At 35.2% G+C, this 13,837-nt stretch overlaps 1 protein-coding gene across 3 annotated transcripts in view; it reads right to left on the bottom strand.

Moving 5' to 3' along the window:
• The window catches only part of GRID2 (glutamate ionotropic receptor delta type subunit 2), a gene marked incomplete at both ends in the record, with an annotated part of 1,485,932 nt that overhangs the window by 737,079 nt on the left and 735,016 nt on the right, over positions 1-13,837 (bottom strand). For all 3 annotated transcript variants that reach the window (XM_080697615.1, XM_080697616.1, XM_080697614.1), the window contains one exon: positions 9,977-10,182. In XM_080697615.1, the coding sequence (XP_080553741.1) occupies positions 9,977-10,182 (206 nt within the window). The remainder of the gene's footprint in view (positions 1-9,976; positions 10,183-13,837) is intronic.

Consider the following 13,837-nt stretch of genomic DNA (forward strand, 5'->3'; position numbering starts at 1 on the left):
CAGGGCTTTGGAAAACTGAAAGCATCATCATGAATACATGACATGTCTTATATATATCTTTTAAGCTAGTTACTTCATTCTTAGGTTTAAACTCCACAAAAATGCATGCATACTCACAAAAATTACATAACACTACTTTTTGTGATGTATCAAACTAGAAAAATCAGCAGCAGAAGTTACCTAAATTGTGGCATATTGGTACAATGAAATACTTTAAAGTAATCAAAATAAAGAACTAATTTTCCATACATCATCATGGCTGAATCTCATAAATATAATGCTTAGCAGAAGAAAGCAGGCGCAATATCATAAAGTACCATACAATTCTATTCACAGACCACTAAGAATCAGTCATAACTAGTTTATCATGTTAGAAGTCAGAAAGGTTTCAGGGAGGTCAAAACCAGGGTCATGGGAGAGGAAAAAGAATGCTAGTTATGATCTGCTTCTTCAACTGGATGCTGGTTCTATGAAAATTTGTTGAGTTATAAACTTATAATTTATGCTCTTTCATTTATGTATATTTCATTAAAGCATCTCTTTTTAAAATATATAGCAATTTGCTATCAACACAGTATCCTTAGAGACACTTGTCTTCAATAGATACATTTTGAGAAAAAATGATCATATGATATCATGTGATAAATATATCAATAGCTTCATCTTTATTTATTTATTTATTTTTTTGGTGTGGTACTGGGGGTAGAACCCAGGGACTTTCTACCTCTAGGCTATACTCCCAGACCGCTTTTTATATTTTATTTGGAAACAGGGTCTCACTAAGTTGCTGAGAGCCTCACTACGTAGCTGAGGTTGGCTTTGAACCTGTGCGATCCTCCTGTCTCGGCCTTCCAAGTGCGGGGATTACAAGTATGCACCACCACGCCCGGCTAGCTTCATCTTTAAAACTATACATTACTTAATGTCTCCAAATAATTATTTTTGGGAAAATGTATTACTTAAATAACTATTAAGCAAGTATTACAGTAATTTGAATACAGAGTACCCTTTTGATGACTAGGAATCTCATATATGTATTGAGTCATGTTATCTTCTCTTGCTCTCTAAACTTTCCCTGATATTTATTTCTGGAAGGCTGTTTACATATTTGAAGTAAGTAATTTTGCTCTTTTGTTGTTTCACAAGATCAAAATTCTTTCTGAACCTGGGATATAATTAGTACAATAGAATAAAACTGTCATAAAGTAGATTTAAGAAATGAGATGACTTCTTTCTTATTGTTCCTTTTTGAAAATTCAAAGAAAAAATGCAATTGGAAATTATCTTCATTGATATATAAGTAATAAATCTTCCTGTTAGAATTCTAAGAATTGATACTTCTCATCCAGTTTGAGAACTAAAGACCCCAGATGAAAAATTCTATTTTAAATAGAAATTTTGTATCCTTTCCAGAAAAAGTACAATTTATACAACCACCAATGAAACATTATTCTCATGGAAAAGTGTGTTTTTCAAAACATCATTCCAATCCATAATTAAAATCAAGCCACAAGAACACTCTTGCTTTACCTATCATTTCAAGGACACTTATGGGTATACTGTGATAACAGTTTTCTGCAGATATCACAGCAGGCTCAGTTACTCAGCTGCACATAGCTACAGTATTCTTAAAGCTTTGAAACTTCTGAATAAGAGGTGGAGCACTAACTGTAGACATTTAATGTTTAAATTTTAAGACTTCAAAGGAGGCACAATTAACTCAATGTCACATTATTGCTCCAGGGACAGAAAAATAAAGATGCAAACAGAATTGATATGCCGATTTTTTCCCTTAATAATTAAAGAACAATGGTATTTTTTAGAATTTATTCTTTTGACTTTTAAGTTAACATTTCCTTTGAACATCTCAATAACTTTCCATGCCCATTTATAAAATATTAGGATCCTTGAGCTGGGACTTTTGTTTTTCACCTCTTGGACCAGAATGTCTCCCCTTTTCTTCTGTTTGTGGGAGGTACTTGCTAAACTTGGTTGTCTCTATGCCTTCCCCATAACTTCCTGTTCCTCTGTCTTTCTTACCTCAATCCATCCACATCTTTCTTGCTTCATTCATCTTTCTGTCCGTCATGTAACTCATAGTAAGTCATCTCTACAAATATTTCTCTTTACCACTTGACCCCCTAAAAACTTGGTTTATGAGTTTCAGACTCAGAGTATTCCCTACCATCTGCTATCAGCACCTCCTGCAGGAGTGCTGAACATTGCCGGAGGGGGTTACAGGACAGCATTGACCAGATCTAAAGACACCTTTAATTTTCTCAGCTGTAAATTCTGAATTGGCCAAAATGTTACATGATATTCCTTCGAAATCTAACATGCTATGATTTAATATTATGTCTTACAAACTACAACAATTTTCTTTAGAAGTCCCTTATACTTGGGTTTAATTTCTGTAAATCCAGGGTGGGGGAGGATTTGGAATTCACAACTGAAGAAGGTTAAAAAGAATCACCCCCCAATTCCATTAAAATATATAACTTGACTAAGTATATAAAAGAACAACCGTGAGAAAAATGAAAGAGGACAAAAAAAGTATTTTAATGTAAGTTACCAAAACAGAAATGCAAAGGAAAAAATGATACGTGATGAAGCCTGGTGGCAGGAGTGTAAACCAGGTGTCATCCTAAGGGACAGATGCAGCAGCTGAGTCGAGACCTCAGCCCTGCCAAGTTCTAGAAGTCGTTCTACTTAGAAACACCAACCTGAACAGGGGGTAAGAGTAATGTGGGGACCTGGAGAGTCTGAGAGGATAGGCAATTCTTGTCATTTGCGGGACTTATATTCTCTAAAAACTCTGTAACATGAAATTAGTGAGGATTGTCTTATTGCTCATAGGGGAAATATGGGATATGGTTCTTGCAAGACTCTGATTCAATGCATATGTATTTAAAGGTTCTTTATTACATATTGCTGATTGATTAGCAGTGAACTCAGTCAATGGTACTATAATTCATGCCTGAAGGGAGAGCTGATCTAACACAGCCAACTTCTCTGTAAGGCACATCAAAGCTTTCTTGTGTGTAAGGAAACTACACAGCACTTTAGCACTGTGTTTGGAGGGCATTTTAAACAACAAAATCACCAAAAAGACATACAATTTTCAAAAGTAGGCCTAATGGACTGTGACAGATATTTATTTATAATATGAAAAAAGAAAGAAGAGTATGACTTTGCTTGGACTTATCTGTGAATATGGGCTTTTGGAAAACTCAAATTTTACTAGTTCACTAAATAAGTGACCAAAAATGTATCCCTAAGTGTTGGTTTTGGAATTATAAATTTTATGTAAGCAAATTTTTAAATACAGAATCAGTAAATGAAGAGGATTGGCTATACGTAAATGCATGTTGATTCTCACAGGGTTTTCTCACATTGTTAATGTACAGAATGTTCCTAGAAGTAAAATTAACCCATAGGCAAAAACACTATAGGGTCCTTTTCTTAAAAATAGGTGTAAGTAGACTATCTAGAGGTAAATTAGAATAATTAATGTTGGCCTTATCAATCTAGATAAAAGAACACATAAACACATACATGCAAAATCTAGCATTATCTCCAATTAACTGAAAATGTCTCATCTGCTCAATTTAAGTAATTGGGAGGCAGAGAACAAAGAAATAGCTCTGTCAGTGTTCTGAGGTAAATGATTTTTAATTTAGAAATTTCACCAATAAAGTTAGACTAAACATATTTTCATTTATGAAAATAATGATAAATTCTACCTCCTACACACACTTCCTTAAGAAGTAGTTACTTGAAGATAATTCCAGGCAAAAAAAAGAAACGATAACATATGGATACAGGAGTTTGTGGATCTGACCCACTAAAATTGATCAGATCTGAAGAAAGTGCTGGAAACAGAGCAGGGAAGAACTGGCACTGAGAGGAAAGGCTCTTGTCAGGGAACAGGGACTCTGGAGATTTATATTAAAGACAATAATGCAGAATTTAAGCAGCCAAAATGATAAATTCAGGAGAATAGAAGAAAAGACATAAGTAAAAAACTGAAGCTAAGTGAGAAACTTTAAACATAAATTAGATCTTGAACTTTATTGTGCCATAAAAGTATGTACAGTGGTGAAAACATAAGCACATATATAGATTCTCATCTTATAGAATCAACTTTTTGATAAGGTATGAAAGTTTTAGGTATGGTTGAAAAGCAGGGGACATACGTTTCTAACACACTACGTAAAAGTAAACCCGTGGATACTGAGAGTTAAGAATAGAAGAGCGGAAGAAAAGTAAAAGAATCTTATGTTGTCTGTAGTAAGTGAAATAGGAATGAATGCTTAGAGGTCTAATTTAATGTTTAAGGGTCGAATTTAATGTTTAAAATTACAAGTATTGAGAAGAGGTGTGAGTGTGGATGAAATAAATGAACTAAATTTTCATTTATCATATCAGAAAAGAAAGAAAAAAACAATCATTTACCAGCATAACTAATAACAGGGAAAAAAATCTAGGAGTGACTTAAACTATCAGTAAAATATTATATAACAATCAAATAATGAAGAGTACTTCATATATCTCAAGGAAATACTCTCTTAGATGTTGTAAGAAATAATTAGAAAGAGATTTTATACCTAGTTTGTCGCCATTTTTGTTAGAAAGACTGTGTGTGTGTGTGTGTGTGTGTGTGTGTGTGTGTCTGCTATGTACCTGACATGCCACACAGAACATTGTTATTCCTCATGAAAAGGGAATCAAGTGTTTGAGGAACAGTAGCAGAAGGTGAACCTTTTAAACCTTTGAAATTTTGGATATGTAAATGCATGTGATATTCTAAAAGCATACAACTTAAAAATGAAAAATAAGCAAATACATCTGGGTGTGGTGTCACATGTTTGTAATGCCAGCATTTGGGAGGCTGAGAGAGGAGGATCACAGACTCTCAGCTAGCCACAGCTACTTAGTGAGGTCCTTTGCAATTAAAAGAGACTGTTTCAAAATAAAGAGTAAAAAATAGGGCTTGGGGTGTAGCTCAGAGGTAAAAATGTCCCTGGCTTCCATCCCCAGTACCTCAAAAAATGTAAGCAATTTATCTTTGAAATAACTAGAGATAAGAAACAGATACAAGGACTCCTGTTCTTTGTAAAACCCTTAGTAAAATCTGATCTCTCTCTCTCTCTCTCTCTCTCTCTCTCTCTCTCTCTATCTCTCTCTCTCTCTCTCTCTCTCTCTCTGTTTGCTATTTTCTGATAAATTGTCATTGTTTTCAAGATTCTGGTGAAAAAGAAACAATAACAACAACAACAATACCTTCTCTGTGAAATCTGTCCTGACCTTAGCCATCCTCTCTGCAGAGTTGTTTCTCTTATGAGACTTCAGGATCACTAATTATCCATTACTATGATAGTATCTTTTTCTTATATTTTATTATTTAGTCATAAGCCTGCCTCTTCTACTGGACTGAGTGATTCTCTAATCCAGGAATTATTCTTCTTTGTGTTTCCATAATCTTAGTGTGTTCTTTGGTACTCATTGTTATTGCTATTTGTCTGTGGTTCTAAAGCAGATGGGGTTGACCAGTTGCCTAAATAGGGGAAGCATTCCTAGGATCCAGGAGAGGATAGGAGCAAGCTGGGGGTATCTATCGGGAAGCATCATGCTGATCAGAGAACTGTGTAGCCAGCTTAGCATGGAGTGAGGATAGCTCAAATTCTTTCTGTCATTCTTACATTACAGATTGAGACAACTGTGGAGACAACTGTGGAACAAACTTGTTTAGCATTTGGAGACATCAGTTAGTGACTGTGAAAGACAAGGTACTAGAACAAAAATGATGGCTGAGTTAGGGAAAGTAAAGAAGTCTCTCAGGAAAAATAATAAACATTGATGCTATGTGAATGGGAACAAAGATAGAAGAAATAAGTCATTAGAAGTGATGATTTGGATAGAGTTATTTAAGTTTATGAGCCAGAACCCATTTCAAAACAAAAATAAAAGTAAAAATAGGGCTAGTGGTATAGCTTGGAGGTAGATTACATTTGAATTCAATCTGCTGTATCATAAAAATAGAGAGATAAGGAGGAGGAGGTGGAGTAGAAAAAAGTGGAGGAGGAGGAGAAGGAAGGAAGGAAAGGAAGAAGGATGAAGGAAGAAAGAAGTATATAGAAGAGAAAAAGAGAATTAGGTTGAAGGCCTGGGACCAAAATAAAAATACAAGTCATAGTTATATTGGTTGAAGCTGGGTGTGGTGGTGCACGCTTGTAATCCCAGTACTTGGGAGGCTGAGACAGGAGGATCTGGGTTTGCAGACAGCCTCAGCTACTTAGTGAGGCCCTTTGCAATTCAGTGAGACCTTGTTTCAAAATAAATAATAAAATATAGGGCTGGGGCATAAATTGGAGGTAGAATGCCCTGGTTCCAACCCCAGTACTGCCAAAAGAATAAAAGTTATATTTGTTGAAACAGATCATAAGAATACAAGGATGATCAAAGAAAATTCATTTAGCAAAGTCTGAACTAATTTCATCTATCTTTGAAAGAGCAGTTTTAGGTTATTTGTCATGAGTAGCCCCTCCTTTGTAGAGCTTCATGTGTTTTACCACCCTGGCATCTTATCAATATTCCTTTTCCTTTCTACAGTTTCATTAGTTACCATCCTGAGACTTATACAAAGAGGCGCAGCTTGTTACTTCTAAAAGTGAAACACTTCTCTGTTTCTGGAATTCATCACAGAGGTCTTTTAAAAATCATCCATAATTTACATTTACTTTCATTACCAGGGTGCTCACCACACCCACCTCCAGCCATTATTTCACTGGTCCTTTTCCTTCTTGCTCCATTCCCAGACTCTGGTTCTGTACATGAAGTTCCTGCCACTTCACATGTCCTTCCCTCTTTTCTCTGCCTGATCCAATTCCAAATGTCTCTTACTGAGCAACTCAAGCAGTGCCTCCTTCACTTGCTACTGATGCCACACTCCTTCCTGGATACCTCCGTGATCACACACTTTACTCCTGCAATCTGTCTCCCAGCAGCTTCTCCCTGTTACAGGTGGCTCTGAAGCTCAGGTAGCTGTGTGGGTTCTGACATAGCTGCACCTATAATGCTGACACTCTCGATTTCCTTTTCTAGTATCAAACTGGAAACTCAAAGACAGGGGGTGTATCTTCACCATCAGTGCATCACTAATGCCTAGCACAGTAACGTGGATAAGCCGGATACAAAAATCAATTTTAAAAAAGCCTACCTCTTTAACCCTGATCTTTGTCTGTGACTCTAGTGATTCGTATACAAACACCCTTTCTGGAAACTGTGGTCAGGCACATAGGGTCTGGAGGCAGAGTGCTTGAAATCAATCCCAGATGTACCCACTACTAATCTTCACTAATTAATGTTCTGTTTCTTTATTTGTAAAACAAAATACTGATAAAGGGTTTTTATGAGAATTAAATGAGTTCATTGGTTATAATGTACTTGGGAAAGAAGGTAGTAAGAAAAGAAAATAACTATTAAGACAGTGATAATCACTCAAATAGTATTTGTTTAATTTCACACTTTTGAAATTGAACTCTCAATTTTACACTTCAGCTATATTTGCTCATAACCATTAATGGCATCTGTTATGGGTTAGTCTATGGCATCATTCCCCTTTCCCACCAAAATTTCTAAAGTCCTAAGACCCAGTACCTCAGAATGTGACCATATTTGGAGATAATATCTTTACACAGGCAATCAAGTTAAAATGAGGCCATTACTGTGAGCCCTAATCTAAAATGACTGGTATCATAAAGAAGGGGAAGTTTGGACATACAGCCAAGTGGGGAGAAGCAGATGAGAAGGAATATAAGGAGGAGACAGCCATCTATGAGAGAGAAGATGTTCCTTCCCTCACGGCTCTCAGAAGAAACCAACTCTGCCAATATCCTGATTTGAAACTTCTGACCTTCAGAACTGTAAAACAGTTAAGTTTCCATTGTTTAAGACACACAGTTAATAGTGTTTTGTTAAGGAATCTTTAGAAAAACAGTACTACACAATTGTCTTCTGGGACCTAGTTATAAAAAAAAAAAAAATCACAATTATCTGGTTCTCCATCTTCTGGCCACTTGAATTCAGACAATCTGGCCCTGAGTGGATCTCTCCAAAGGCCTTGTGTCTTATATAGACCAATGTCTCTGTCTGAAAGGGGGAGACCACACCCAAAACCCACAAACTATAGGCTCTCTGTGGCAAAAGTCCTGAGCATGTCATCCCTCTTCTGAGCCCATCTCTTCTACATGCTAACTAAAGACAAAGCATTGCTCTGGCACTCAAGGGCCTTTGCCAGGTGATGTAAATCCACGTTTCACACAGTGTGTGCCACTGCTCTTCTTCATGTCTCTTACCTTAAATCTGTGCCAAACTACTTGTTCTACACTGACCTTACAACCAGGACCTGTGTCTTTGCTCATCCTGACATTTTCACTTTTGCAGTAATTTCTTTTTTGTGTGTGTGTGAGCATTTGCTATGTGTCAAGAATTGAACTACCCACTAGAAAGATATTGAATATCTACAAGTGCTAGGCCTCCTCCCTACCACTTTTTGAGGCATACTCTAAAATATTTCATTAATCTACATTACACTCTCAATATGGTCAAAGCAACAAACATATTCTCACTTTATTGATGACAAAATGGAGTCATAAGTGTTAAGTAACTTTCTCCTAACTCATAACCAGAAAGGGGATTAGATGAACTAATACCTGTTTGTTATTTACCACTTCTCTTTTGTGAATTTCTACCCATGATACAAAGTCCAGTTCAAATGTGCCTTTTTAGTGAGGTCTTCTCTGAAATGACTGTAGATTTGTTTGCAATTTCATTAATGCAATTTTACATTTCTATTTAATGTCTCTATGTACCTTTTTTATATGTTCTAAGAAGGTTTTTTGTGCTTATCCAAGGAAAGAACCAACTCTGAAAATGGAAACGTTCTTTCTATTATGAAAAAGTCAAGTGGTTCAATGAGATTCATCAAGTCATTTGCTAAACTCAAAAGGTCAAACTTCTGTATTTGTTCTTAAACTGCATAACAAAACTTTGTATTAAAATCAGAAGTTAATATTATTGATAATTTCTATAACCTTTTCTCTTTTAGGGATTTATATTTTGTTCCAAGTTCCTTAATAGCAATGATATGACAGACTATCAGAGTATTCATAACACTTTCTTAATTTGAAGGCATCTAGCAGTACTTTAGAAACTAATGGAACCACTGTGGTGAAGTGAAAAATATACTAATCAAAATCACCAAATTAAAAAAAAAATCATTATGTTAACATATGTAATGTCATGCCCAGTTCTAACACAATAATCCTTTACATAGTATTGATAAACATTTTAAAATCTAGAGATGTTAATAGCAATCATTAGAAAGCCTTGTATTTTATAAAGTTTTAGAGCTCCTAACCAAATAAGCAGATAAAATTAACAACTTGAAGATGCTGCCTTGTGAAGTGTTGTGGTCATTGTTTTGCAGTTTCAGACAGTTTTAATTGTCCTGGTACAGAGTTTCCAGTGCAGAAGTCAATTTGCTACATGTTTTTGTAAACATAATCTTGCTAGGCAATCACAGCCTGATTCAAGTAAATCTTTACTCAGAAGCAAAATTTTAACTTGCAACCAAATTGAAGAATCGGTTAACTGTACACTTGTAGTTTTATTCTTGAACTTGCTAGCTTCATTCAGGCCAACAGCACTTTTTAAGCTCCGTTAAGACTTCTATAATTGTCCTGGCTCTGTGCCTAACTATATATACATACACATGTTCTCAGGAATTAACTGGACAGTATGGGGTAAATGGGATGAGCAAGGAATTCACTGTGCTACCTCCATTAGTGCTAATGAGGGTTGAGCAGTTAATTCCCTCACTCTGCTCATAATGCTCATCTCCTCTGTGGGGTCTGTTCCAAAGTATTTAAGCTTTACACCCCACCCCCACCCCAGGAGACTTTTACTTACTTACCTCGCTAATGAAAGATTTAGCTGTGGCAGGATTCATCACAAGGATAGCTCGCCTAAGAGTGTCTCGATAGCGATTCAATTCCTCTATTCTCATGGTATCGAAGAGTGTGGTGATCATTTTATTGATGTTGTTTTCTACCTTCTGTAGCGCAACGTCCATTCCCTGCTGAGATACTTTGTCCAGAAACTCCTGGATTCCACGTATATCTAGAAATATCAAAAGCCCAGCAAAACGGGAATTACAACTCAGAACAAAGACAAAAAATGATCTCAGTTATACCAGGATTGTTTATTATTCAACATTGCAGCCTGTTTAAAATTACTGTGTATCAGATGGAACTCTCCAATATCATTATGGCTTAGCAGGAATAATGGGTTTACATAAAAAATTAGGAATTTAAAAACCGCATTTTGATTTACATGGTATTCTAAGTTATCTCAATGCTAGAAAATTTTGCATTAAGGTTGAATAAAATAGAGAGGAACTTCATTTCTCTAAAGTAAAATGTGGAAGAAGAAAAGGACATTCCCTATCTTCTTGGACATTAAAGAGTAAAGGAATATCATAGAAAACAGATAAATCCGAATCAAGAATACTAACATTTCTTAAAATAAGCAGCAACATCACTAAATTAATTTTTGTTGTTGTTCTAGGGATTGAACCTATGAGCATTCTACCTCTGGTTTACACACCCTATTCTTTTTATTTTGAAACAGGGTCTCACTATGTGGCTGAGGCTAGCTTTGAACCTATGAACCTCCTGTCTCAATCTCTCAAGTACTGGCATGTGCCACCACTCTCTGCTAAATTGACATTTATAATCTAGATAGAGTGTTTTGAAAAAGTTTCATCAAAGTATTTTAGGTCACTGAGATTACAAAGAAAATTTTAATCTATTTGATGAGCACTGCCTCAATTCAAATTTAAAAAGCCTTGTAGAAGATAGGTATTTTTAAATTTTATTTTTTAAGGAGTATGAAAAATTTACCAAATATAAAAATAAAATTTAAAAATATATTTTAGGATTTTAGAAAACATTATACAACACTGAACATATGATTACCTGCAAAATATTTGCATACCCATTCCAAAATATGTAGAGTTCCGAAAAGTTATCAAATAAAAAGGTCAGTGTCCACTTCACATTTAAATAAGAGAGTAAAATCTATTCTAAATAAAGCTATTACGAGTTTGAACTGGCTGTTTACTTTCAGTCATAATCACCTGAAATTTTACTAATGTTTCTGTCTAGTGCTATTAAATGCTTATAGAAGGGATCTAAACTGATAAATTATTGGAAAGTGTGCCTGGCATAATATAATTTAATACAGAAGATGTTTTGACTATTTTAAAAGTGATATTTTTCATTATATGTCCATGGCATAAAATATTTAAAGGAAAATAATTGGTAACGATAAGAAACAAATAGAACTTAGAAACTTAATATGAGTAAACTGTATCTCAAAATCTCTAATTGTGTGTGGCTGCATGCACAAGAAATTTGCATTTCAAAAGCAATAATTAATGAAAGAGCAATAAATAGGCCCATAAGAAGAAAAGAAATAGCTAGAAGTTTATAAAATGGCACTCATAATAAAATTATATATTTGCAAGGTTAATAAATTAATAAAGCCATGTGCCTTTTTATGATTTCTTTTATTTTAAACCATTCTTACAAATACTGTATATGCTCAGCTATTTGATGACTCAGACTTCAGAACAGGGATCCTGTATAAATTCTTCCTGATATTCCTTATTCCTAATTATATTATAAACCCAAGATGTCAGGTTAAAAAGACAAAAGATTCAACTCAAAAATAAAAGGAGAAAATAGAGCTGGAAAATAAAGGTATTATTTGCATTCATTAAATATTCAAATTAGAAAGTACCTAAAAAATCATATGGATTAAACAAGACATTAACTGATAGAACTTGATAAACTCAGATAAAATATTATATCAGGACTATGAACACACTGAGCAGGTGTTCTCAGACTTTTGTGTGAATAAGAATCACTTAAGAAACTTCTTAAAAATATAAAAATCTGGGCCCCATCTTGTATGAAAAATATGTATCTTTAGAATATATTATACCTGGGAGTGGTGTTACATGTCTGCCATCCCGGTACTTGGGAGGCTAAGACATGAGGATTTCAAGTTCATGGCCAGCATCAGCAACTTAGAGACCCTGCTTCAAAACAAAACTTAAAATACATCTTGGTGTATAGATCAGAGGTAGAATGCCTCTGGGTTCAATACCCAGTACCATAAAAAAAAGAACATATTTCAGAGCATAATTTAAATTTTGAATTGTAAATCTTTTTATTTGAATTACTTAAATGTCCATCTAACTACAAGACAAACCCAAATATACATTGAAATAGGTGTGAGATGTTCAGAAAACACCACATGACTAGAGCAGTAAAATCCCAGATCACTTGTGCTTTATGAAACCTGATCACAGTGAGAAAATGCCAGTGCAATCTCATATCCTAACTTTGAGAAATTTGTTTATTGAATAGTGGATACATTGTGTGTGCTAATACAGCAGTGACTACCCAGCCACACAATGAGACAGATAATAACCAAATAAACAAACACTAACAAATGCAAATCACACTAAGTGCTTGGATGGAAACAATTAGGGTACTCTGGTGGGTAATGACAGGATAGTTATTTTAGTTAGAATATTCAAGGACATCTTATCTGGTATTTAAAACTGTGATCCAAAGGATGAAAAGACATTACCCAGGCAGAGCTAGGGAGAGAAGACAATAGCAGACAAAATACCCCAGGACAGTGGCTAGTTTGTGTTTGAAAAACCTAAAGGAGTCAAAAAGACAGTAAAGCTGGAGGGAGAAGGATGGGCAGATTATGTAGACCAGTGGGGACACAGATATTTTGATTTTATTTTAAATCCAGTGTGTGTGTGTGTGTGTGTGTGTGTGTGTGTGTGTGTGTGTGTGTTCATGGTACTGGGTATTGAACCAAGGTAGATTATACCCCTAGACCTATTTTATTTTTTAATCTTTGAAAACAGGGTCTCACTAAGTTGCAGAGGGCCTCTCTAAATTGCTGAGGCTGGCCATGAACATGCGAGCCTCCTGCTTCAGCCTCAATCCTCTTGGGATTACAGGCATAAGCCACTATGGCTGATATAAATCCAGTCTTCATCTACTGAAAGCTTTAGGTAGAAGATCTGGCAAAAGAATGAGCAGTTATACATGGAGAAGCATATGTAGTTCAAGTTTGCAAGAGACTTGTTAGAGAGTCTGATGCAAACTGAGCTTGTAAATGCTTCCCTATTTAAAGCAATATAATATGTTTTTAGCTTTTATTTTTTATCAGAAGGTAAGTATTGCTATTTTGGGAAAGTGATATGATAATCTCAAAGATCACTGTTCTTTCTTTGCTTCCTTACTCTGAAATTTTGGTAGTCATTTCTTAGATATGTGATTGCAAAATCTGAAAATTTTCTGATCCATAAATGGAGACATGTATATTATATAGAAACATTCATTGATTAAATTAGTGTGTGTGTATGTGTGTGTGTGTGTGTGTGTGTGCGCGCGCGTGCACGCGCGTGGTGTGCATGCATGCATTTACAAAATCCAATAACTTAACATAACTGTTAAGAGGCTATTGTTTCCCCATCAATATGCCAGATTGCCTTGGAGTCACTGATAAAAACAGCCAGCATAAAATCCCAGGTAGACTTTTGGGGTACAAGTGTCAGATAATATTGTTTTGCTTCTCTGTAAACGACACTAAATACTCATGATAAGTAGCCACTAGTAAATGGGATGAGGGAAGAATCTGAATCAAGACATTAGCTCCTCTGTGTAAAAGGATCATTAAAGAA

Source organism: Muscardinus avellanarius, assembly GCF_963383645.1.
Source record: "Muscardinus avellanarius genome assembly, chromosome: 6".
NCBI classification, from domain to species: Eukaryota; Metazoa; Chordata; class Mammalia; order Rodentia; family Gliridae; genus Muscardinus; species Muscardinus avellanarius.